The sequence below is a fragment of the Porites lutea genome, chromosome 3, assembly GCF_958299795.1.
Source record: "Porites lutea chromosome 3, jaPorLute2.1, whole genome shotgun sequence".
NCBI lineage: Eukaryota > Metazoa > Cnidaria > Anthozoa > Scleractinia > Poritidae > Porites > Porites lutea.
Window position 1 is genome coordinate 24,584,737 of NC_133203.1, and position 27,610 is coordinate 24,612,346.

Here is a 27,610-nt window from a genome sequence, read left to right on the forward strand (position 1 = left end):
TGTTGGCATAATTTCTAAAAAATGTGAGCACTGCTAAAAGCATAATATGCTTATTTTTCGAGCACAATCTACCAAAGCCTACCCCCCCCCCCCCGCCACCCCAGCCAGACAGACATTCTTTTCGCTCGCTCGTCACGCAAGGATTGCGTGACAAGCCAGAACGAAGTACAACCCAAGTCAGTACCTAAGAAGGTGGACGGTGCTTTTAGCAGTTCAGTTATTACGTTCACTTTTGCACTGCGGATATGACTGTCTAAGGTTAGCAGGGCATTTACTAGGCTCGGTCCTTTCTGCCATAGCTCGAATGGTAGAGTCGGATGGTAATCAACCCTAGGCTTTTATCACATCGATACCAGAGTGTGCGAGTATTTTTTCAACAGAACGTTTCTGCTTGTTACACCTTTCTGATGTGCCACAAGAATGGCGAAACAGCTTTCAACGGCTACAACCCCATTCTGTTTATGCTGCCTCTATCGGTGTCGGGCTTATCTCTGGCAAAGGTAATTTTTGCGAAGTACGATCAGAGTTTCAGAGTTATCTGGCTTGCGTTTGATGATGTAAGGGAGTACAACGGCAGTTTTTGGACTTTAAGGACGGGCGAGATTTCAGCAGGCCTGTAAATTGTTTTTTACTTCAATATTTTTGTGGGAACGTGAGGGAATTGGAGCAGAACCGGGATAAGTGCAGAGGCCACTAGGGGGAACTGAATGGGACACACAGCAGATAATGAATGTGAACATGGCGTGGAAGATAATGATTATAACCGATGAGGATAAGGATTATAATGGTGGTGGTGATGATGATGATGATGATGATGATGATGATGATGATGATGATGATGATGATGATGATGATGATGATGATGATGATGATGATGATGAGTTATCGTCTTTAAAGCCACAGAGAGGCCGCTCAGGACCTCAGGCTTTTTTGGTGGGGGATGCGGAAAGAACGCTTGATACTTATTTTTCACAAGCCACTAGCCGCCCTCAACTTTAAATAATTTAACACCTGGTCGGCCTGTCGACCTGTTGACGCACGAGGTACGAGAAAAATGCGCTATGGAATAATTTTCTACTCGGGAGTATCCAAGCAACGGCTATGTTCAGGTGTCTAGTGTCACTTCTTTGAAAAACTTGCAATTTTAGTCTAATCTTCAGCTAATCAGGTGCAGAACTGTATCTGAAGTGTACAGTGCATGTGATCTGGTAAAAGAAGTGCAACAAGTGAACATTAACCGCAAAGAACGTAGGATCTAAAGAAGACCTTATCAGCAAAAATATACCAAGTATACACATTGAAAATATCAAAATGTATCCTGCGCCCCTCACTCCCCCCACCACTCCCTTATGGGGCCTAAACGTGAATGTACCGCTGACCTGGGTATGTAGTACAGTGCTGTACTCAAGTGAGCAGCAGTTTGCACATCAATAGAGGAATATTAGGGACCTTACGATCCGACAACGGCGACATCCATGAAAACGTCACATAGACTCCGCATCCTTTCAAATCACTTCGCGATTTTCCCATGTCGCCCTGTTACTTAAAAGAAGGGAATTTACAGGAGAATTTAGGTAGGAACTGAAGAGAGGGGGCCGGCCGGGCCGCGCCCGAGTTCAGACAGCACCTCACTGAAAAGCTCACACAATTGGCTGTGAAAACAATAGGATAACCATACAAACAATAACCTTAACCCTCAACACAAAAGGCAATATTGTTCAAGACGGTCACTTAAATTAGAGGTTCTTGTAGGGCACTGGACTACTCGGGTACCAACATGGCCGCTGTTTGATTGTTTTGGAACGAAATGAGGGACCTAACGAAACTACGACGGTGTCGGCAACGCCAACTGCAACGGCAACGTCAAAAAAAAAGTAGACTACGGGTAGTCCCCCATTTTTCCTCAGGGATAGTAGAGCAAGCGAAACGCGAGCACGCGTGAAAATCACCCCACGCGAGAAAAGGCGACACGCGGCGGGGAGAGAGCCTCATTTTTCTCTCTCTCCACCGCGTCTAGTAGAACGCGCGAAACGCGAACGCCTGAAAATCACCCCACACGAGAAAGACGAAACGCGTTGGGGAGAGAGAAAAATGAGGCTCTGTCCCCGCCGCGTGTTGCCTTTTCTCGCGTGGGGTGATTTTCACGCGCGCTCGCGTCTCGCTCGTTCTACTATCCCTTAGGAAAAATGGGGGACTACTCGTAGTCTAAAAAACAAGAGAATGCCTATATACTGAGCCAGGACTTCGAGCCAAGACTCGAGCCAGGCAGGAACACAGGAGGCGTGATTTGAAATCCCCTCTCAGAAATTGTTGCTACATTGGATGTGTCATTGTCAGAAATTTGTGGCCAGAACCAAGAAAGTGGCAAAAAATGAAATGAGTCAGGGTTATTATACAGGGTAGCGAAATAAAGGATTTCTGTCTTAAATAGGGTCAGTGTTTGCATGCCTCGGAGGTGGGCACACCTCTACTCAAACTTCACTTAACTGCCCCCCCCCCCCCCCCGGGTCATGCCCCCCTTCCCACCCACGATCCAAGAGATATAAAGAGATCAGATACAAGGGAGACATTATCTCAGGCTACTCATAGATCCGGCGGACCCTCACTGGTTTGCCACTGTGGTTTTCCCTTCACAAGTGTGTCGGCTACTCATGACCCTGGGATCCGGGGGTACTCCCTATGATGGCCTATATGTACGGGGTGGATCCGCCCGAAATGGGTATCTTTTTTCTTTCCGGCTTCAGGTCAGTATGAAAGGGTAGGGATTTTACTAGTTAAGGTATATGAAAGGGTAAGGAAATCTGTCACTTCGGTCGTAAAAAGGCCCAAAAGCGCTAACAGATGCATTTTATTGCTGTAAAAAAGTCGAGAAAACGTTCTAGCCCAGTTGTTCAAAAGTTGGATAGCGCTATCCAACGAATGAATCACTGTCCTAGTGGATAGTGATTTATGCGATGGATAGCGTTATCCACCTTTTGAACAATTGGGGCCTGGTTTTGTGATTTCTTCATATTTTAAAAGGGATGGACAGTTCTAAACTAGGTATGTGAAAGGGGTACCAGTTTGTAGATAGAAGGTATACAAAAGGGGTGCCTTTCTCGCAGAAATGGTATATAAAAGGCTATAAGTGTTTGGGCTTCGGTGCAGAACCTCCCCGTATAAAACTTTGATTATTATTCTACGGGGTCCAAGGAGTACTCATCGACCTTTTTTATATCTCCATTGCATAATCAAAACGGTTTCCCCTTTCCTAAATACCAACGAGTTTTGGAAGCCTTCACATTCATCATGCTTCATGAAACACTACGCGATCAACTGATCGCAGGTTAAATAAAAAAAGGGTGCTTGATAATAAAGCAAAGTACCAAATGATAAAAATCTGTCAAGGGGCCAAAAAATAATAAAGAAATGACTCATAACCAAGATAATAACCACAAAATGATTTTGGCGGAAATGGTCCAGTTGGCATCGCATCAGAAGGCAACAGGAGAAGCACTGAACTGTTTGGAGAAATAATTCACACAGGAAAAACAGGGATGACCAGGGAAAAAACGGGGGGACATGAGAAAACACCAGGAGAGGGATCAGGGACGAGTAATAGAATTCGGGGACAGCATACGGTAGTTTACATCAAGGAGCTCACGTCAGAGCACACGAGCGTGTTGCAAGGGCCTGATGCGAGTTTAATATCCAAAACATTTTGATCTGTTTCAAGCTTGCGATAAAGTGAGGAAAAAGTTTTATTCTTCAAAACCTTTAGCCCTCTTCTGATCGTTTTTCCGGCGAGAACAACCACGCATTTGCATTCCTGTCAAGAGAACTGGTTTTTCTTGTGTACATGACACTAGAATGGCGAAAGAAAAATTCTCAAGAAAGCTTGCCTTGTTCCCAGGGTTAACCAAACTTCCCCGCGCCCATCCGGCGGGCGGGCCGACAGTGCAGCGAAGCAAATCAAGTGCTCTCGACAGCTACATGCCTTATCACTTTATACTGCATTCTACAACATGGAGGTAAGTCCTTGAAATCAGTAAATGCTCGGCTTGATCATGTGTTCAGGCAATACACAGCATGTGATCATAGCTAATCATTGATTGAATTGATTAGAACAGCTGAATTTGTTAGTTTAACTATCACTTGCACGCCCATTGTACTTGAGCTTAGGTAATTAGTGCACCAAGAACGTGTCTAAGATGATGTTAGAGCTTGAGCTTCGAGAGTGGACATGTTTTTTTTTTCAATATCTCCAATATTGATGGATTTTATAATAGCCCTTTGGCCCATGTGTTGCTATAATTCCTCTTGTAAAGCTCAATAATTTTGTGAAATCTGGTGATAAGAGCTTGATTATGCAAATTTTTTAAGTTCCTTTCTCACAGGTTGGAGTGGCTCTTAAAGAGCTTTCATTGTTTAAATTTTTCAACATGCTCTAAGCTGCAGGAAAGCTTGAGTAAACTATTTTGATCATTATTTTTATGCCTGTAATGTTGGCATAGTTTTCTGGGTAAATACCTTTATATCCAGCAACGTGATGGCTTATCAGATTAAAGTTGCCATAACGTGACTTTGCATTGGCAGCTGGTTTCATACAGTCAGTCATTCATTAATCTCTTGATCTTTTGAGAAGCTTAAAAAGGGTATAGGACTTCAAACAGTGGTTACATGAATTCACAATACAGCACTTGAGAAAAGATGGGAACTTTCAAAGAAATGATGACGACTTAGAATGGCGAGGATAATTATGGTGGATTGTAACACACTTAATGTCCAGGACCTTTGAACATGGCCATGCGTTTGTTTATTACATGTACTTGAACTGCTTTTGACTTTGTTTCGAGTAACAGTTTTATAGTCACAATCGTATTATAAAATTTACATCACCCAAAAAAACGACGTTCATTGTTGTGAAGACAAAGGGTCTTTGTTAATTTGGTTTGAGTTGTTTTGATGTGCCAGGACTAATGTTGTGCATCATGGGAAGGACACTGGGGTTTAATTACAGCATTGCAGTATTGAGCTTTCTTTCGAGCCATATTTCAGTAATTTTTGTTTTAATGTGTATTGCGGTATCGTCTAGCCCTCTGGTATGTGGTTTCTCATTATTTTGACTAACAGTGTTGTAAAAGAAGATATTTCACCGGTACCGTTCATTTGCATTCTCCTGTCTAATACAGGTCAATACAATATGCAACACAAAACACAATAAGCAAAACAGGTTAATAAAAGTAAATGTTTTTAAGTCTTCAGACATATAGAGGATATTACATGACCACTTGGGGATACCAATTTTATCTTCGAGTGCTGAAAGTATCTCTCACGAGTGAGCGGAGCGAACGAGTGAGAGATACTTTCAGCACGAGAAGATAAAATTTGTATCCCTAAGCGGCCATGTAATGTTGTGTTTATTTTATAGATACTGATGAAATTCCTACATAAAACACAACTTTTGTTTTTATTCATTTTCAAAACAGCAAATGTTATGAAACTCAGATATAAAGTTATAAAGGAGAAATAAAGAAAATGATACTTATATTTTCTGTTCCAAAAAGTCAAAATTCTAATGAAGAAGAGAAAAATTCTATAACAGCAAAAGCGTATGTTAGTTACCATGGCGACACCAATATCCTCACACGTGAAAGATAAAAATAGTATCTTCACTGCGCACGATGAAGATATGATTTTTTAGTAAAAGGAAAAATCCTGGTATTTCATCAGTTTCTATATAATAAAATAGTATACATTATTACAATGTAGTTTGATTCTCGTGAGTGACCTCCTCCCATAAGCGACCAATAAATCTTCACATAGTGGTTGGTTGCTAACAGGAGGTTTGGACTGTAGTATTGATTAGATTTGCCAGTGAATTTGGTTTGTCTGTAAAAACAATGTAATGTTCCTCTTTCCTGTTAATAGTCTGGATCCCCACCTGCCCTGGAAACCACTAAGAAAAAGGCCAAGGTCAAGAGAAGGCTTGAGTTCTCTGCTTCTGACTACAAGTCCAAGAAAAAAATCCGTGTTAAGAGTGACTTAGTTATCTCTGTTGGTCCTATAAATGAAAAGGATGCATCTGCTAGTGATGAGATCATAGTATCTGATCAAGAGGTAAGTATAGTTGGCAAAACCACAGTCCCATTCGATGTTCTTTTCCACATTTTTATACTATTACTGGGGCGAGGAAGATCATTCCTTATACCAAGGACTGCATAAACCCTAACCAATGTGTTTTTTTTTTGTTAGCCTGTGGAAGAATGTGCAATTGGCCAGTTAGTTTGGGGCAGATTGAAGGGCTATGACTGGTGGCCTGGACGCCTTGTTTCCTACATTGAGGCACAAAAAACTCCGCCTTCTACAAATAATCACTGGATCAGGTGGTTTGGGGATAACAAGTTTTCGCTGGTTTGTAAATTTGTTTAGTATACATGTAAAGTCAAAACTAGCGAGTGAGCACAGCCCTGACTCTCATAGTCAGACAGCTGTTTTCTCTGCAAGATTTCAAGATGGTTTTTACATCCAACTACATCTGCATCAGTCTCAAATGTTAGGAAGACTGTAGACAGTCTTTACACGTTTTTAGTCCTGTGTTTCAACCAAGAAAAGTCGTCACAATATTTCTTTTAGTTTAATAAATTACCACCCTTTAAAACGTCCTTGGATTGCAAATTAATTTCTAATGCCTAATAAGTCTTTACACCTCCCTGTTACTTAATACCAGAGATCCCCTCCTAAATTTCTATGTTCTGGTGTAAAGACTAAGCAAAATACATATTGAAGTCTGTTTTGTGTGTTCGTTCATGATTGTACAATGTAATTGTATAAACACTTGTCCTAGCTTCCTGAGTCATGTTTACGCCCACTGTCCAAATTCAGAGAAAGTCTCAACCGTGGAAAATTGAGAGGAATTTACAAGAGAGCTATTCTTGATTGCTTAGAGGTAAGGTTGAATGAACAGTGTAATATGCATGACCATAGTCAGAGTCCTGTTCATGTGGAAAAGGTTTATTTTCTGATACAAATTTATTATGTAGTACCTTCATTTTAATTAAAACAATGCTGCAATCCTTTTACTTCTCTAAGCAGGCTATCAGCTTTCCACAATGCTTAAAAAAATGCATAATTATGGTAAATTTTGCTTATCTGGGGTCAATTTAATAACACTTTTACAAGACTAGTGTAATTTACAAGTGTAGCTATTGTTTTAGAGTCTCAAAATAATAGCTTGTAAATTAGACTTGTAAAAGTTTTATTAAATTGACCACTGGTTAAACAAGTGCAGGAGTGGCCAATCAAAAACTGCCTGTCTCAGACTGGTGGTTTAATGCTTAATCTAGTTAACTGCCTTGCTGATAACTTTAGCTTTTAAGAAGTCCAGAGCATTTAGCCAGTCTTATTTTGTTCAAGAAAATAGTGATTGTGGATTGATATTAATTTTTATACTTTCCAAAGGTGGCTGCTAGTAGGTGTGGAAAAGTATTCTCCAAGAGTCCAAAAAACCAAGCAGTGCAAACAAAAAAAAGCAGCAGAACAAGGCAGACAAAGATTGACGCAAATAAGATTGCCAAGCAGCAAAAGGATGAAGTACTTACTGATAAAGAGAAGCAGGATATGATGCTAGAATGGGCAATGAATGGGTTTAAACCAAGTGGCCCTAAAGGTTTTGCTCCAACTGAAGGTAATGGAAACACATGTGCATTGATTGCGGGCGACAAGAGCAGCCAGCAATCCTAATCTTCAGGTTGTCATTTCACATTTCACATGCGTCGCATGTATGTAGCCAGCATTCGTTTGGACTTCCACTAAGAATAAACGGAATGCACAGAATACAGTTTGATCTTGCGCGTTTCGACCTTCTACCCCTAGTAATCTGATCACGCATGTTTTGACCATCTGTCACGTGAATGCTACGCAAATTAGCACAGCGTTGAAGCAAAAACGTTTTGACCTTTGGTTATTACTGGTATAAGTACATGACTTTTGTATATTTAACTCCTAATGATACGTCCCTTGATTTCCATGCAGCCTTTTATGCACCAGCTTGATTTCCTCCTACTATAATTATGCCATATTTAGCCACATCTCAGCCAGTCACTAAGAACGAGGGACCGGGGATTTCCCCAACTACTGTCATCAGAAAAAAAGTGGAAAATAAAACCAAAGGAACTTCTGGAGCTGTTCACCCAGAATGTGAAATCTTAGCTGCACCCCAAATATTATTATTTGAAACCTATAGGAACTACAAACGTACAGTTCAGGAAAATGATAACTTTGAACATGAGTAGATCAGCAGACGTTATTGATTAAAAAGTCAAGACTCTCAGCAGAATTATTAGAGTTGGAAAGTCCATTTTTATAGTTAACTATAGTCATGTGTTGATTATTGATTGAGATCTTTAAGCCATACAATAATTGATTATGGAAACTGTCTAATCGATTAGCATGGGGAAGAAATAAAACTTCTTGTTGGCAAATGAGCATATTAAAAATTTGTGTGTTGTCTTTTTAATGGCATCATAATAAAAAATTAAAGAAGAAAGAAAATTTGAATAAATTCAAAAAGCTCTAGGCGAGAATCAAACTCACAACTATCCAAGTTCTACATCTCAAAATGCTCTTCAACCACTGATATTATTCTAGAACTCTATGGCCAGCAAGGTCAAATCCGCTGCGGTCCCATTTCTGAAACATTTCATGTTTTTGTTGTGTTTTAGAACATACAGCAGCTGTCCTAAATGGGATTTGTACAAAGAGTTTTTTTCCAATTATAACTGCATGATAAATCAGTTGGGTCAATTCAATTATTTCTTATGATCGATTGTGAGATCTCAGCCAATTCTCAACACTCATTAACTGTGTTTTCCTCATTTAATAGATGACATGATGCCCACCACACATGCTACTGTTACAGCAGTAGTAGATCTGGCTTCAAGTGACACAGATTCAGTTAATGTTGACTACAAATCACGATTTGGAAAACCAGTCATGGAACCTAACCTGGCAGAAAATATAAAAGGTAAGAGTTTGCTTTTACTGGGGCTGCAATAACATGCATTATTTTTCAGGTACATAGCAGTTTTGGTAATAGTTAACGGTTACTTGTAAACCTGTATAAGCACTTAGCAAAATTAATAAGGTTTCAAGTTATACAACTAACAGCTTTATCTTTATGCTGTGATTAAGTTTACTTTTCTTTGTTTTATACTCTTTAAAAACTCTTATGATATCATACCCCAAAAATGGCAGAATATAGAATACTAAACCAAAGATTAAAATTATGTCAAAACTTTGTTTACGTGCAAATTAAAAAAGTATCAAAAAACAGAACTTTATTGTGTAATACCCTTATTTGTAGACATTTAAGAAAGTTTTTGCATAGATAAGCCACGGCTTCACTCATTTGTTTCCATCTTTTTGTCTCTGAATCAGCTCTTTTTAATGAGGTGGTAGATGGGAAAAAAAACATTGAAGGTAAGCAGATCTGAAATAAATACGCACAAAATCTAAAATAATTGTTATTAATTATTAATAATTACTGATTTTCACAAAACTAGCTGTACATTTTACAGAATTCATACTATCCCTGGAATTTCTGGAAAACTCCTGAAAATATCTTGGAAATTATTTCGTTGATGCCTGTTCCTATTAATTATGCAATGCAATGGACTAATGTTTTTTTATGATAAATTTAAAAGTGCTTGCCTCGCAGGAAAAAGCTGCATATTTTTAACACCCCTTTTCTCCCAGAAATGTAGGTCTCTGGACATCCTACCCCCCTCAGAATTTCCACCAACCATTTGTTTGGGGAGGGGCAAGTATGGTTATTTTCTGGAACCACACATTCTATTTTCTATTTTTTTAATTGGCCATGGTGAATCAAGGTGATGAAAGGGGATAAAATGTTACTTGCGTCCAAGTTAATGTTGCTCCCTTATTGTTACATGCCCAACCCATAAGGGTTAATGAGATCACCAGGGTCTATGCCCTCTACACTTTTCAAAGCAACAGTCTGTTTTCTTTTATGTACTACAAAAGTCATAACAGTAAGAGTGCTGTGAGATTGGGACTAAGGTCTTCCATTCTTATGAGAGATTACTAGCCATTTGGAGAAGTCAGGGCAAAGGTTTTACATTCTCCTCAGTTACTTTAAACCCTGAGTGTTGGTCCGGCTTGTATTGGAACCCATAGTTTGGTACCCAACCAACAGAGCCAGCCATGCAGCAGTTAATGAACCCTACTCCTGCATCTCGAAAGAGTTGGTGAGACACGGTTACCACTGACAGTTTTGATATGAATTAATGTCATAAAGAATCAATTTAGAGTTTCAGCAAATTCACCCTGTCTTATTGAGGGGGATTGGTTATCATCTCATTTATTTCATTTATTTTTTTTAGGGATCTGCTTGGCCTGTGGAGACCATAGAGTTTGTGCTAAACACCCATTGTTTGAAGGTGGACTTTGTAAGGAGTGTAAGGTACGTGTAGTTGTAACATAACTGAACCCTTTAAGCCCCAAGATCCAGATACAAATTCTCCAGACTGATCTCCATACATTTCTTTTAAGAATAGTTGAGAGAATTTGGTTTAAGATCAAGGCATTCTCCCTTTGGTAATCAATTTGGTAAATCTCATAAGCTTTACTCTTGATGATCTGCTGATGTTGGTGGGAGAAAAATTGATGTTGGTCACTCTTGGCATCTAAAGGATTAATGCCTTTGTTGAGTACTAAACAGTTCATTTTATACACCACTTTGCTAAAAAAGCTGTTATGCTGTGATGTTGAAAAGAAATTCACCAGTAACAGGTTTACAAAACTGCAGAAAACAAAAAGTAACAAATCAATAGAACAGAACAGAAAATTACAATACAACCAAGAGGACAAAGCAAGGGGTTGGTTAGGTAGGGTAACCGGTCATTTCGCCCCAAGTCATTTCGCTCCGGTTACTTCGCCGCCTATTTTCCAGTCATTTAGCGCGCTCCAAATATAATATTCCTCGTTCTATATAAGCCCTAAACCAAACCAAGCGCGCTTCAAAATTATTCCTCTTTCTGTAAGACATTAACCAAAACAAGCGCGCTTCAAATGTCATATTCCCCGTTCTAAAATAGGGGGCAAAGTAACTGGGGCGAAATGGCTTGGGGGTGAAGTAACCGTAAAGCGTTGGATAGCCATACACAGTGACACCTGTGTTAAGCAGACCCCATAATAGCTCAGTATGTTTGAAACGCTAAGTAAAATGAACCTGTATTTAGTGGACATATCTTAGTTAAGTGAACATCGAAGGTCCTTTGGGTGTCAGCCTAGTTTAGGTTTCACTGTATCTAGTAAAATCATGGATCTCTGATCTGAAACTTTGGATCTTGACTTCTTGATGGTGAGAGTCTTGAATTTATTTTACCATTAACCGTCCTATCATGGTTACTCCTCCAACCACTCTCAGCCCCTCCCCCGAATAAACGGGAAGGGCGAGGGGACTGATGACAGAGTGAAAGAGTCAGGGGCGTAGCGTGAGATTTTGAAGGTGTACGCACGCGGAGAAGAAAAGTTGTGGCGTCGATGGCGGCCCAACCTAGCGGGGAGTCTGGGGGATATGTTCTCCTAGGAAATTTATGGTCTCGGGAATGCTATTTTTTAGCGTTTTCCGAGGGACTTTTTCAGTAAATTAACACAGGAAAATACTGTAGTTAGTTGTTTATATACATTGCATGTTTACCAGGGAAAAAGAGGCCAGTGACGCAATCAAAATTGTGGAATAAAAGAAAAGGGAAAAAGGAAATGTTCAGACAAAGACTCCCGAATTTAGTGCGAAAAATGTATCAGTCATCCCGATTTAATGATAAAAAAGAAATATATATATATTTTTCCCCATATTTCAGCCAGTACATGTACGTACGTGCGTATGTGCTTATATGGACGTTACGCTCTTGAGAGTAATACTGCTCCTTCAGGAAGTTTATTCTCAACCTGAATTTACGTTTTCTACGTTGCTTGTACAGCAATAATACACCATTAGAAATCAAAGTCGATGGCATTAGGTACATGTGTAATGCTCATTGTCTTATGACTTGTACGGCCCCGCGCGGAAAACCATATGAAAAAAAAAAGACCCGTATGAGGGCGGTACGCGTCAAGTGATAAGGCCGAGAAAACGCGTACGGCCCTGCTAGAAAAGCGTACTATTTAATGCGGGCTCGCTCCGTCAGAAAAATTCAAAAACACAACGGTCATCTGATAAAAATGGTTATTGAATGAGTTAGGTCGGGTTAGGTCGTACATTCTAACCTCAAGCCAAATATTTTCCCATCCGGCCCTCTGCCTCAGTCAATAAGTACATATTATTATGAGCACTGCAATTAGGAAACAAATTGGTGGAAAAACTGCGGTTAATTAACATTTTGACGTGTTTACCAGCGTTTTTTGTGCATGTTTGTTTAATTTAGACTTCTTTTCTGGAAAATGTTTATCTGTATGATGAGGACGGATCGCAGGTAAGATTTAAAGAACTGTGTTAACTTTTACTGACTATGATTTTGTAGTGATCAACTGGCTAGCGCAATCGATATCTATCGATAAAATCGATTGATTAAATTAAAAGTCGATAAAAATCGATAGAGGAAAAGGTTGTTGCTAATTGATAATTATCGATTTTAATCGATTTTCAACGAATCGATTTTAATGGGTCCTTAAGTTTCCATGTGCTTGAGCGGTTAACATAGGAAAAGAACGTTGTTTCCGAAGTACATTATTTATGTGGCCTTGGACGGATAAATTTGTAACGAAATGTATTTCACAAATTACACTCAATACTCTAACGAAACATTTTCGGCCAATCGACAGGATAAAAAAGAGTTACAAATGCGTTAAATTAACATAAACAACTTATTCAGCTTGGTTGCATTGGAAACTGTTCAATTTGAACCCTACACTTTACATTTCAATTGGTGAGGATACTGTTCAGAATCCAGTTTGTCAGTAAGACCCTTGCTTCTTCAAAAATCTATGATCGCAAAGCATCATTAAAATCATCCTGCAAATATGCAAAACAAAGTAGATAAGCAACTCCGCAACTAAATGGAAAGAGAAGTATCGTGACCAAAACGCCAATCGCTAGCTGTTCTCAAGTTTTTCAAATGAGGCCCAGTTTTCAATGCATTGATTGGGTTTTGAATCCTGAAGATAATGAAAAATCATGATAGCGATAATATCGTTAAAATCGATAGCGCTCACGATGAAAAAAGTTGTTGCCATCGATTTCTATCGATTGACCGACACAATCGATATCAATCAAAAAGTGATTATCAACAATTATCGATTGGTTTTCCCATATCCGTTTTTATCGATTGCACTAGTCAGCGTGTCCTTAGCCTCCGTAGCTGGTCACACTACAGACTTTTTACCTAGGTAAACACGACTTGTTGACAGTTTACCTAGGGAAACTTGATTTTTTAAGTGTGACCGATTTTTCCCTAGGTAACTCACCTCGGGGAAATTGTATCGTCTGGGTCTTGAATATGTCTCGAAAACAATAGAGTTTACCTTGACAGCTACCCCAAAGCAATAGCTAGGGGAAAATGAAATACCGAGGTTGCTAGCCAATAGACGCTCATCGGCGAAGGTCTTGATGACAGAACCGGACATAGATCACGCTGTGAAAGAAATTTTGGGGGCACGAGTCGTGTACGTCTTCGCCTTTCTTCACCTTGCACGTTGAATTAGCGTAAGAAATAACAACGAGATAAAAGAAAAAAACGTCTCTTTGATCAGCTAGATCCCTGTGCATTTTGCCTTCTTCAATTTACGGTCCAAAAAATTTAACTGGCGTGAAAAATTTGGGAGCCGATATCAGTAGTGTGACCTTCCCAGAATTTTTACCTAGGTAAAACAAAACCCGAGAAGAATTTACCTCGGGAGATTTTTGATGGATTTGCCCTAGGTAAATCGGTTTTACCTAAGTAAAAGTCTGTAGTGTGACCACAGGTAATGTGTAGTAGTCGAGTGAGATTTGGCGGCGGAGCCGTTGTAATATAGTCGACTGAGATTTGACGGCGGAGCCGTCACGAGCGGCGAAGCCGCGAGAAATACGGCCTGCCGGAGAACTACGATTTTTCGAATGCCGCCCACTTTTGTCACCTTAGCTGATCGCAATTAAATCAACCAGTCAAAGAGAAACCTGCAAGTTGAAACTTCCGATTATTTTCGCGCGAGACAGTTTAGAAATAAGCGTTGACAGGCTAAACACTTCTCCTAAGCTCGTGATAATGTGAAACGTGACCTTGTGAGTTTGGTTGAACAGCGGTTTTTTTATTTTCTCGGCTCTCGCGCGAAGGTTACTAGCACTACACAGTGCATGTATCATTCTAAACTTTGACTGAGTAAATCTTTTTTTGCAACACCAGGCTTAACATTTAAAGGTCGTGAAGCTGGTTTGTTACGTGCATACTGAGTAACCATTTCCGGTGGTTTATTCTTCTGTAGGTGTTCCTGATAGGATTTGATCTCAGATGCAGTTGTATAGTGTTTTAATTTTCTTTGACCTTTGTTTCTTACGGCTAAATAAAGACAATTCCAGCTCTGTGAAGTTTAAAGACGCCTTTTCCGCAATTTGGTCATCAATTATGCTCTTTTTAAAGCGGAAATCACAATCACTTTACATGTACGTCTTTTTCAGTTTGCCATCTGCTCCCTAAATTGGGAAATATATGCGAAAGCTCATCTAACATGATTGACATATGTATGGCCCTCGACCAATCCGTTTCCCCGCACACTGGTGTGCGGACTATTCAAAATACCGGGGTTTTCTGGCAGGCGGTATTTAAACCGCCTCGTCGCTACTCCCTTTTTTTTGGAACACAGCTCCGCCGCCAAAACTTTAATCTCGCACCCACACAATACCGCCAGCTACGCAGGCTAGCGTGTCCTTGAATAGTTACACGTATAAAGTCAACCACAATGATCGTAAAAGTACTAGTGCTTTTGATTTTACCCCTGGAATGTAGAAGGTTTTTTTTAGGGCGGACTGTAACACTCGTTAATATTTTTCTCCTTTTACAGGCAAAGTTCACACGCCACCGGGGCGAATTTTCGACCGACTGACTGAACTGGACTGAACTGACTGGACGCTTTGTTCTCACGGAACATTGTACGGCTAGGCGTCTAATTTTCGTGCAGTTAAGGTGCTTCCGTGTGATGGAATCACCCAAAGGCCAAACTAACGAATTTTCAACCCATGCCATGAGAACTTAGCCTCAGTGAAAAATATAGCTTGCGAGTAAGCTCTCCGGGGCGCTCTGGCGGTGGGGCGGGAAAACAAACGGAAGCTTGCAACTACATCTCTGGAATTTGAAGATCTGCATAGAAAAAGTCAATGCGAAATGCTGATTGGCGAAGGTGACATTAGTAATGTCGTCATTTCCCTTGGCACGTGTTTATCAATGTTGGTTAATATTCGCGCTCGTTTCCGCTTCGCGCTGATTGGCGGAGATCTGAAAGCTCAGTCGTCAGGGAGCCACAGGGAAATTGGACGCTAAATTCAAATTCCAGAGAAGAAGTTGCAAGCTCTCCTTCCTTTTCCCACCACGCCGCCAGAGCGCCCCGGAGAGCTTGTTCGCAGGCTATGATAAATAAAGATGTTCGAGTTCTTCCTTCTAGAGATGTCATAGTCTCTCATACCATGGAAAACGCCTTAAACTTTGTTCTTTCTCAGCACTGTATCAAAAAAAAAACGCGATTGGTAAAAATTCAGATCAATTTTTTTTATGTTCCTTTTGTCAGTGGTTGAAGATATACAAGCTTGACTAAATCTAATGATTCCAGGCTGTTCATCACCAATCACGCCAGTGGGAACTACTCCGCACTTTGTAATCTCCACAAATTATTTTTCTTTAATAAATTAGATGTACTGCACTATTTGTGGTGATGGAAAGGAGGTTTTTATGTGTGACAAGACTGGTTGTTTTAGGTAAGAAATATTGGTTCTTGCACTCATTGACGTTGATAGTACCTTAATGAAGGTGAAACGATACGATTTTTTTTTTGTTCAGAATCACATTTAGCCGGAGTCACTTTTTGGTTAACTTTCGCTAGACTTCCATCTTTAAGATAATAACATGTTTTGCGAAAACACCGATAAAGAAAACCAAGGGCTGGTAATTTTAAACGAGGTCAAAGTTAAACATGGTCAAAATCTCAACAGAGGATTACCAGCTCTCCAGTAAACAAAACTTGGCACAGTCCAAACTCCGTTTTTGGCAAGCCTCAGCGCATGTTTAAGTCCATGGCAAAGCCACGCTTCAGCGTTTTACAACCTGGCTTAACCTAGCCAATAGCCTACAGAAGAGTCTTTAATTTTGAATGTTTTTCACTCGAGGGAAGGCAAGCGCAAAGCTTCCCTCCCTTCGTGCGTCTCTCGCGCTCCAAGCCCGCTTCACGCTGGCTTTTGCTTACAGTACCTGAAAAACATGCAGAATTAAAGCCTGTGAACAGATTATCCTGGTAATTTACCAGTGTACGTTTGTGTGCATTTCTCAATTTCTCATTTGGGGATGTTTTTCACCACTGTTATGGGAAAAGTTTTAGTTTCAACGGTGAAGGTACTGTCCATTGTTTTGTAGCCTCTCGTCTGTATCATAACATAACAAGAGTAAAGCGCGCGCTTTCATTGGTCAATTACCCATTTGCTATATATTTGCACATGGGTGAATGGTGACAAAAGCTAGTGCGTCACTTTCTCAGCGGCTAAATTTTTTTACCTAATGGCTGGCAAAGATTTTTGTCCTAATACTGAAAGAAAGTTTACAAAGACCGTTAAAGATAAAGTAAAAGTTAAACCTGTCATGGATGTGATTTCACAGGTCATACTGCAGTTTGTGTATTGGTATGCTATGTGGTGTCGCTGTTGTAAAACAGGTATTGTTCCCATGATCCTTTATCGTTTAAAGTGAATTAGTGAATTAGATTGGCATGTTCAAAGGATTTAATCTGCTCTAAAGGGCGGCATTTTTTTTCTTGCAGTGATGAAACTATTGCCACCTATTATGAACCCCGTAAATTGCCGGCCCGGAAAGCGGGACGAATTTTGCCTTCCTTTCTTATGGAAAACGTTAGGCCGGTTTCTGTTCTTCTGGGAAACAGTTCGGTTACTGAACAGAGCTCGACCTTTCGAGTTTTACTCTCGGTAACTGGGCTGGAGTGATCATTCATAAAATTTCTGGCCCGGTTACTGAGATCTCGGTCGCAGAAACTGAGATCTCGGCAGCCGGGATAGCCCACCATTACAATTTGAGGACAACAAAATTTTTACAAAAGAAAGAGTAATGACGCGAAATCTATGAAACCGGGGTCATGTGAACAGGCTTTGAAGGCAATTTGAATGGTATTAGATATTCTTCCTGATTCCTGATTGTGAGCAACAGGAAACAAATTGATGGAAATGCAGCAGTTAATTAGAGAAGGCAATGTTTTTGTTGCTATTAACTTTTTTCCTTCCGGACAAGTCATAAAGTGTTTATATATTTTTGTTGTTTGGTAGATTGGCGCTTGTGAAAAGTGGGTGTGTTACATGTGTTCAGGAAAATCTCAGGGACTCATCACACCTCGGAAGGACTGGTCCGCCGGACTACAGGAATTATTTATGAATGACAAGGAACAAGATTTTGTAAGAAGCTTCTTCATGTATTCCGTTCAGTCACTGTTTACCCAGTGATGAACGAATAATGCATTTAACTCTCGCATTTTCGACACTTCGTTATTACATACACCTGGGTGATACGAACAGCTGTTAAATCCCCGACAAAACTTGCTAAAGTTTGGCAAAGTTTCCTGTCCATAGCTTCTAGGCCCCAACAACGCATCAATCGAATTTTTCAAAAAATGTGTAAATAGGTATTAGTCCTCCCATGCAAAGGTTTTCTTTTCTTTTCTTTTTTTTTTTTTTTTGTTTTTAACGTTCTTCATCCGTTAACCGTCTACGCGCACAGAGACGCATTATACGTCCACAGAAACTAACTTTCGAAGGACGTCGCTCAAGACCGATTACGATGGATATTTCGTGTGGAATGCGTCTTGTGCCCGTCTTTGTTCGAGAGGTGCATAACCAGACGAACTCCAAATGTTTGCCCAAGTTCGTTCAGACGGATTGTGCGTATTTAATGTAAACTGAAATGATCAATGAATGCAACATTTTTACCTCCGCAGAAAGCACCCTACACTTTTCCAGCCCTCCCCCCAGAGGAACGTCGATCCATCAGAGTGTTATCACTGTTTGACGGAATAGCCTCGGGTAAGTACGAAAATGGGCTCGCTTTATTTTTACATGTAAAGGAGACCGAGACCGCAATTTTATACGCGGTCATCTGAGCCACTGGTAAGTCTAGCCAATTGCAGCAGTGCTTTCTCCTCAGTTATTGAAGAACCTGTGGTTTGGTCCGGTCGCGGGGAATCCGCTGGGAACTTGCCGCTCTGTAGTCCAGCTTTTTACCACCAGACCTAATCCTGCCGCGATTTTCACAAAGTGACACCATCGTGAATCCATAACTGAAAGATATTAACTGGCCATTTAATTCTATTCTTTAACAGGACTTCAGGCGTTAAAAGAACTTGGTATTGAAATAGAACTTTATTGTGCTTCTGAAATTGACGAACAAGCCGTTCAGGTAAGTTCTTTTGTAAACTCATGTACCCTTATCTCTCCTCTAACATAAAAAATGCAGCCAGTTGAAAGGATGAAAAACTGTTAATTGTTGTTAATAAACCATTTTCATGATGACGTCTTTTTAGACCCTGTTTACACGGAGTGGGGGACCCCGGTCTACTGGGGTAAGTTTCTTTTGTTTTGTGTCCCCCAGAGCGTGAAAACAAAAGAAACCAACCCCACTAGACCGGGGTCCCCCACTCCATGTAAACAGGCCCTTACTGCTAAAACCAGAATTCGTTTTGTTTTTCCTTTCATATTTAAATTTGGTAATCCCCTGTTGAGGTATAAATAACAAAAGCACTGAAGGATTCTGGTAGTAGAAAGAAGAAGAGAAGTAAAAGAACGCCATAATGCAAATGGCCCATTATTAAAACTGTTAATTGTTAATTAATTCAAAGTTAATTTGAATGGAAACCTTTTTGTATCCTTCTGAGTCTTAAGTAATCCTCGGCAACCTCAAGAAGACACTTCTGATCACATTTTACAGGTTTTTTCCCTCAGTCTTAAAGGAGCTGGGTCAAGCAGAGGGAAATATGTTTCAAAATTCAAACAGAAAACCTGCCACCAAATTGAGTAAAACAAAATAATCGCTCAAAACGTTAAAAGAAGGTATAAGTAAAGCAAAGAACAAAAGAAGGTACATATGGACAAACTTGTGACCTTTTTTTATGTTATTATAACCATGTTAACCGTTTTTGTTCTTCGCCAGGTCGCTAAAGTCCAACATGGTAGTAGAATCTGTCATATTGGGGATATACAAAAGATTTCTAGGGCACAAGTAAGTTAATTGTGGAAGCTAATGTGCGCTTTTCTCATTATATAGATTTGTGCTAGGGTTCGCGCTACTCGTTGGAGCTCTTAGAAGCTCTGGAATTTAGTTTTAGATTTCGATGACGCTTGAAAGCCCACCTTGAAAAAAAGAATTTCCGCTCAAAGTGTTTGAATGGGAAGTGTGATTCAAAGATTAAGCAGATTTGGGGCGAATATAGTGTACTCTGTGTGCGTTCGAAGAAAAAAGAAAGAAAAACCTGGCATTTTTGTAAGTTTGGGAACTAGTACCTTTTTAAAAGCGGCTTTTTGTGCCTGTGGCTAAAATTAAAAGAAGTTGTCAAAGTACCACTTGTAATTCGAACCTGCTTCAGTTTTATCGGTCAACCCGACACTACGATTAAACGCTTCGACTAGATTAGTTCCTTAATTTTTAAAACCCGCAATCGCGCCGAAAACCGCTACCCTCCTCTTTGTTCAAGCAACTACAAAGCACGGTTAACCTGTCAAACTCGTTAAAACCGGTTTGTGGTTTATTCTTGTTTCGCAGATTGAACAATTAGGTCCATTTGATTTTGTTTTTGGAGGAAGCCCGTGTAACGACCTTTCCATTGCAAATCCAGTAAGAAGAGGAATTTATGGTAAGCAGTCCGAAAGTGTTAAGGAATACCTTGGTGGATGGCGCTGGTTTGAATTGTTTTTCATTTTTCATTGCTGCGTTGTCGGATTGGCTAAAATATTTCGCGCCACGTTATCACTTGAACCAATCAGAAGTGAACCAAAACCAATCTAACTTGGGCGAACCTATTTTCCCGCGCTTGGCCGGGCGCCGACCGACAGCATGTGTTCCTCGAAATCTGATTGGCCCTTTTCAAACCTGACCCTGCGACTGAAACTTTGAGGGAAGGACCGCTTGCAATGTATACTTAAAGTCTAGCTGGATTGACCACTCCGTATCTTCTACCCCCCACTGCGCATTCGACGTCTTTTTTGGGGAAGGCGAGTGTCTACAATCAGTTGATCCATATGCGTGAATTATGCTTGTCTTCTTGGTCGTGATTCACAGAAAAGAGCCTCCTTTTTCACGGCATACGTCTGTATACTTGGTGACCAACGCAGGAAAAGTGGATTATAACCATGAAAACAGATCACCAAAACTTACCTACCATTAATCACTTGACTGATAATAGCTTTGTTCTTCACAGAGGGAACTGGTCGCCTTTTCTTTGACTTTTTCCGGCTTCTTGAATACGCGCGACCCAAGTCAGAGATGGAAAGACCATTCTATTGGCTTTTTGAGAATGTTGTTGGCATGAGAGCGGAAGACAAATGTGTCATTTCAAGGTTTCTTGAGGTATGAAAACTGACAAAGGTCGCGTCGCTGTTTACACAGGGTATCTAGTCTTCATGTTCAACACTACTGATTTTTTCAAATTTGATTCCGAATTAGCCACGTTAGAAACGAGAAAAGAGTTGGAGCCGAAATGCGTCCCGCAATTGTTAGTAGGATCGTTATTGGGGACTGACCCGTCGACTATTGGCCAATTTTTTCCCCCTGTCCCTAGTAACAGTTGTAGAAGTCTTTGCGAAAATTAACTCGTCCCAGTCTCCTCGTTTTTAAGTGGTCAAATTCAGTTAAGTATTTTGATGATTAAATTGTATTTACCCTTGCGTTATCGTACTGCTAACTCGCTTCCAGGATCCAACCCCTTCTTTTCTTAATTAAAAAGGAGAAAATCGTGTCAGGGTCCGAAATTAACTTTTTAATACGAGCGCCAACTGGCGATCAAGTATAAATTTTTGGTCGCCAGAGGGCAAATTGTGGTCGCCAAAAATTCCCCCTCCCTTTTTTTCAAATAAAAGTTTAAACACGAATAAAAAATGCATGGTATGGACGTTTTTGTGCTTAAAAATTGCAATACTTCCGCTCCCGATACCAGAAAGAAACCGTACGTGTACGAGTGAAGTCTCATCTTTTCCACAAATTACTTTTTGGAGATATACATGTAAAGCCATCTGATCTAGAACGTAGGAACAGAAAGCTGTCTGCCCATGACTGCACCGGATCATATCAAAACTATTTTTCTTCCGATAACTACCACAAAACAATCCACAAAACAATCCACAAAACATAGCCGCCATGTTGCTCGTACCAGGCCACATTTTTTTGTGGGCCACATTACTCGTAATGGCGGCTTGGAAACGTTCAACTCGTATTGATAGTAGCTGTTGTGGAGGTATTATTACAGGAAGCTTCGTTTCACTTTTAATTAAAAAATATCAGCAGGACAAAAAGTAAGACACGTGTTGGCAAATAGCTTCAAGGTTTCAATTCTTAATCAGTTTCTCCGAACGTTTAAGTCCACAATAACAACCAGCTTTACAAGTCGCTAGCTGGCGACCAGCTATGAAATTCTGGTCGCCAGGACTAAATTTTTAGTCGCATTGGCGACCAGGAAGGCGCAATTTCGGACCCTGCGTGTTTCTAATACTTTATCATGAAAAATCTGTAGCGGAAAATTTTCCAGTGTAATTAAGGCTTTTAGAGTTAGCAATAGACAACAATTTTCCATTGTCTGTACCCCTATCGACGTTAGAAATGACGTCAAAAAAAGTTTTGGAACATTTTGACGTCATTTTTATGGTCGATAAGGATAAAGACCATGGAAAATTGTTGTCAATTTGTTTTTTCAATAACATTGACAGTTTTGACGTCCATCTTCGTGACAGTTTCTCGGAACATCGCCCGAGAGAGAAAGAGAAAAACAAATTGCGCCACCGGAGATACACAGTCACAGTCAGGCAAAACCTGACTGACAGTCACAGTCAGGCAAACCTTGTTGTGACACAGTGTGCGCCTTCCCCCCAACCTACCCCTTTAAAAAATCCTAGCTACCTCGTGACTGGCGAGAGTGGTTTTACGCCTAGCGCCACTCAGTAGCACAGTCACGATGCGAAAATTTAAATGTGCTTCACTTGCGTTATTCACGGTATACCAACAAGTCTTTTATGATTCCACTTGCAGTGTAATCCCGTTGTGGTAGACGCCAAAGACATTTCTCCTGCTCACCGAGCGCGCTATTTCTGGGGAAACCTACCCGGCATGAACAGGTGAACCGGTTCATGTTTTTCCTTCAATCTTATAGTCTGTATCATCGTTAGTGTCAAACAAGTCACCATGCAGCTGGCCCCGGTTTTCAAAAGATGGATAGCGCTATCCACCACACTTATCCACTATCCAGTAGATAAGTGTTAGGGAAACTATTTGCGCTATCCAGTAGATAATGATTTTTCCGGTGGATAGCGCTTTTCACTTTTTGATCAACCGGAGCCTTGGCAATTTGTTTAAAGCGGTTAAGATAACCAAGGATAGCTTTTAGATTTGAATTCAGTACTAAGCGCTTACAAAGCATATTCAAGTAAATTTTTTTGCCCACAATTTAATGTTTGGACGCGCCCAAATGACTAAATATCTCAGAGTACGCTTTGAACAAAAGAAACAGTAACCGGGATAAAAATTTGTCGCCGAGTTAGCGATAATTGGCTTTCACACGGCGAAACGCGTTATTACGGTGAGAAGTGTGAAGCTCCCGCCAAAAAGGGCTTCTTGAAAGACTAACGTTACTTACAATGGCTAATGAGAACCTGTCAGTTTACTGATCAATTGTGGTGCTTTACGCTTGATCATGCAGGCCAACCATTCCTTTACCAGGCGACAAGCTGTGCTTACAGGAATGTCTGGAACCAAATTGTGGACGACAGGCAAAGGTACGTTATTCGGCTCGAAGGACCATCATGAGTATTCCTCCTTAGATTCTTGGTCCAAAAGTCCCACCCTTCGAGCAGAACTTCGTTTTGTCTTCTTGAGTAGGAAAATAAAGAGGGGCTCTGCCTGAGTCTTGAATCGCGTCAAGCCTTTGAAGTCGCCAAAGCCCGAGCTTCGATTCTGGTCTAGTTAATCTTGTTCTCTGTCGTCAAACTGGTTAGCCGAGCATCCGTTTATTGACAAACCGATGGTCATCACTAAGCCTGATATACCTAGTGCACGGCTATTAGGTCTAGGTTCAAAACATTATCCCAGCAAAAAGCAGCACATGCTCAACAAATATCTTCCTCGATTCATGTGGAGTCTTTCTCGAGTACGCCAAAATTGAGCAAGGGAAGGAAAGGCTTTGCTAGCAAGGGAAAAGTGGAAGAAGTTCCAAGGAATTGTGTAGCACATGAAACGATGCCAAAAAAATGCATGTTTAGCATGAGCTTCACTGTACATATCTCTGAGCTTGGCGATCATGTGATGTAATGATCTCACAGGGCAACAAGGCCCAGGGATCATGAGCATCCGATAGTTTGTTGGTAAAGCGTTCAAGCTAGTCACCAGAAAACCAAAAAGTCATCTGCTGTAGATTTTGAACTCGGAAATATATTTCTCTGAGAAGCCTTCGCCACTGGTTACCAGTTCTTTCGCTGCACTGCAATGGGGCGATTCTTCACCTTATTTTATTGATGTATACGATATTACTTCTGCTCAGTTTCCCCTTCTTTGCCCAAACGTTGTGAGCCACGTGAAAAAGCCTTTTATGATGTCCTTGCAAAAAAAAAACACCTCGAAGACTTGGCTAAGTCTTGTTTTTCCCAACCCATTTCTTGGTGTCTGGATCTCGGAAGAAACTAGCCTGAGAGCAGGCTATCCATTTGGGGAATTCGCGAGAAGTTATGAAGTTATGCGCAGATTAGATTGTTCGCAGTCTAGTATGATCACTCCTCGTGTTTGATATAAATGTTGTTGCTCAATTTATCCTTGGTTCAAGTTTTTTTTTTCGTTTCACTATCTTTATTGTATATTACTACACCCCCAAAAAACGCAGTTATCGTGCGAAAAGATTTCAACCGAATTGTTTTTGTTTTCAGTTTACAAAGGTGCAAACCCTCACCACCAACGCCAATTCTATGCTTCAAACTAAGAAAGCCCTGCTTCCAGTTCAATACATTGCCAGTGATGGACAGGAGAAAGAAGATATTCTTTGGGTTACAGAGATGGAAAGGTAATATTCTACACTATACCATAATTCAAGTTGGTTGATTGTATGTTGTTTTGTTTTGTCTTTTCTTCGCTGCAGTCTCGGTAAGTCCTATTGACTTATACCACAGACGACCCCAGTTTGAAGATTCACATTTTGAAACATGTCGACCATTATAAATGTCTGGTTGTTTGTTTTGTTCAACTTTAAAATCCTAACTTCAACGTTGCCAATTTTTCCGAAAAGGTGGGCATTGTGGTAAGACTGACCAGTCCAAATGTTGGAAAAACTAGTTCGCTGTTCATCTTTGCAGATATTGTTGTTAAACACCGTATTCCAAGAAAATGGTGGCAAATTTAGTCGTTCTGTTGTCTTCATGATGACTGGCCGTCAATGTCTCGTACCAGGGTAAAAGTTCTTTGAATTCTACAGATGCAATCAACTATGATCGACATGAGAAAAATAATATTGTCCCCTTTTTGGAATAAGGTGAACACTACATGATTTATCGACAAACTGGGAAACAGATTTTTTTTCAATCGTTTTGAACAAAGTTGAAAGCATGTTGAACGCATGGAATTTCGGTCTGGTTATTAAAAAGGCAGTGTTACCAAGATTCAGTGCTACTTGAAATTCAGCAAAACCGTCCGCAACAACGTAACGTAAATCCGGCGTGCAAAGAAAGTAGTGTCCGGTAACCCGGGGCGAGTAGATTCTCCTACAGAGCTAGTGAATTTTTGCCCGACGGGCAAGTGAAGGTTTTTGGGGGAATTCAAATTGAAGAATTAATGCTCATCAAAACTTTTTTTTCGCACTAGTTGAAATGACGGCTTTTTGGCTAGTACATGCCAACTACAGCTTGCCCGAATGGCAAGCTGTATAAATGACTTTCTTTGCAGCTGGAAATCTCCTCATACTTTGGTAGTCTTTACACCAGGCCGTTAAGTAAGACTTAAGAGCTGCTAAGTTTTACTTAACCAAAGATACGTGTTTTACATCTCAGTAAAGTTGACTTGAAAACCATCCTTAAAACCGACTTTACGAACTTGCGAACCATGTCAGACAATCTTAATTATGTTGCGTGGGAAAGTAGGCTTAAGGTAACCTGAAGTAAAAAGGATAGGTTGGGTGTGACGCGTCCTGTTACTTAAAGAATTTAAATTTGACTTGTCTTGAAGTATTTCTTAGTTTATTTAGGCTCTATTGTAAAGACTACCATAGTGTTGTATTGTCTTGTTAACAGTTACGTTGTTCAAGAGTGCGTGGAAACTGTTTTGCTGAAAAAAAAAACTGCCGACGTTTTCAAGTTCAGTGTTATTCAGGAAAAAACGCGTAAAACACATTGATTGATATTTATTCACACCTTGGAGCCAAATATATTTATGCTTTACACTTGTCCTTCAAGTCCAATTCTGTGCATCAACGAAGTGTACCTTTGAAATTCAAGACGGCATATTGTACTTGAAAAGGTGGGGAAGTCCAGGCTACTGATTCTGATTTTTACAACCCACAAAATTTAGATCGTACAGGAATTGGGACAAAATATTCAAGACTTGTCTGCAAAAAATAACTGCTGTGTTTTATTCTCAGGTTGTTTGGTTTGCCTTCTCATTACACTGACGTCAGCAACATGGGCCGGTCACAGAGACAGCGGTTGCTGGGGAAGTCATGGAGTGTTCCTGTAATAAGGCACCTTCTGTCGCCACTGAAAGATTACTTCAAATGTGAATCTTGATTTTAATCTTCTAATAGTGTCCGTCGCCTTGAGTGAGCCGACCGAATTTTACAATTTTTTTTCATGCATCGCGAAAATTGTGGCTTCTATGACAATATATATCGTTGTTGACAGTTTTCTTACGTCTTCAGTAATTTTAGGCCGTTCGTTTAGGTAGGTTAGACCCCTTGCTTCAAAGCTCAGGAAATTGCATATGTTTGCGTGGCTTACAGGTTCCAAAATTTAGAGTTCTTTTTTATCGGTCACCGCTTTAAAATTTCATTGACAGAGTCTAAGATTAAGTCTCCTTGTGCAAAACGTTAGAGACACGTAGAAAAGCACTCTTTTCTTATTTTCCCATTGTGGAAGTTATCCGTAGATTCAAGTGTAAGAGCTTCTCCGTGACGCACTAGGTTTTCTTACCCAGGGTCAAAAGTAATGGCGACCAAGCGATGAACAATAAATAGTACCACAGGGCAATTCTCGCTACCTCACAGTCGGGCGCCTTGGTTTTCGGTCGGTGTTGCGTCAAATTGCTCCGGGACCGTTTTGGGGGTCGATTCTTGGCCTGCTTTTGTTCCTGTGAGGGGGACATTATGCTTCTTTTACTAGCCGGGCTATTATAAGATTCCGCGGGAGCTTGGGTCAAATTTGGTTCCCCAAGTGCCTTAATGTAATCCGACCGTATCCTAAAGATAAATTGGTCAATACTTCAAGATTAAACAGTGTATTCAGCCAAGTGACCGGGCCAAGTGACCAGTAAGGTATCTTTCGTCCACAGTGTTCTTATTGCGTTACTTCCTAGTTTTCTTCCCTTTTTTCGTCACATCTTTTCCTGCTTTGTATTTTGTGGCTGTTGTATTATGATATGTCTGTTTTGTTTCTCAAATAGCACCAGACATGCGTGGAAAATCGAATAAAGACCTTGTTAGAGTTTTTCCTCTTAATTGTGCTACATCTTGTTTGTTTTCTCCGATGGGGAAGGTGTTCCGCGGCAATTTATGGTAGCAGGGGTGCTTTCCGTTTACGAAGAAATTATGGAAATTTTGGTTGTGGTGTAATGGAAACACATATTTTCGGGCGTTCCACTGGAAAATTCCTGGTAATAAGGGAAACTTTGAAAGGTAGTCCTGTTTTCCGGTTGACCCGGAAACTTTCCCGGTGGAAATGCGTTTTCCATTTAGAAGTTTTCAAGAGGATTCATCAGCAAAGCGCCAGGCGAGCTATTCACGGCGATATCTGTGCCGCTTCCTTGGATTATGGCGAGAGAGGAACAAATGGAACTTGTTTCAAAAGGAACACGGCTTTCACCCGATGGACCATGAACTGTCCTTTGGCGTTCCTCTGTCCCCGTGGCCTGTTTTGCGGGGAATAAAATAACACTAGTGAGTTTGAAGGGTGATCGATAGCAGAAAAAGTTGCCGAGGATCA

The 27,610-nt window shown here is 40.5% G+C and overlaps 1 protein-coding gene across 1 annotated transcript; it reads left to right on the forward strand.

The window, feature by feature from the left end:
- Positions 1 to 3,700: 3,700 nt before the first annotated feature.
- On the forward strand, positions 3,701 to 27,126 carry LOC140929535 (DNA (cytosine-5)-methyltransferase 3A-like). Its single transcript, XM_073379294.1, has 21 exons — positions 3,701 to 4,010; positions 5,911 to 6,099; positions 6,235 to 6,393; positions 6,827 to 6,928; positions 7,441 to 7,666; positions 8,864 to 9,004; positions 9,418 to 9,459; positions 10,383 to 10,462; positions 12,429 to 12,476; positions 15,882 to 15,946; positions 16,839 to 16,893; positions 17,516 to 17,641; positions 18,181 to 18,265; positions 18,562 to 18,638; positions 19,389 to 19,457; positions 19,998 to 20,088; positions 20,653 to 20,801; positions 22,473 to 22,558; positions 23,140 to 23,215; positions 24,356 to 24,489; positions 26,056 to 27,126. Exons 1-21 carry the CDS (start codon positions 4,005 to 4,007, stop codon positions 26,198 to 26,200), a joined length of 2,151 nt encoding a protein of 716 aa, XP_073235395.1. The 5' UTR covers positions 3,701 to 4,004; the 3' UTR covers positions 26,201 to 27,126.
- The last annotated feature ends 484 nt before the right edge of the window (positions 27,127 to 27,610 follow it).

What these genes read in the sequence shown, in the direction of transcription:
- LOC140929535 (XM_073379294.1), top strand. An exon ending in AGGTTTTGCTCCAACTGAAG is followed by an intron (nt 7,667 to 8,863) that starts GTAATGGAAACA and finishes CTCATTTAATAG; the next exon opens with ATGACATGATGCCCACCACA. An exon ending in ATTGTGGACGACAGGCAAAG is followed by an intron (nt 23,216 to 24,355) that starts GTACGTTATTCG and finishes TTTTGTTTTCAG; the next exon opens with TTTACAAAGGTGCAAACCCT.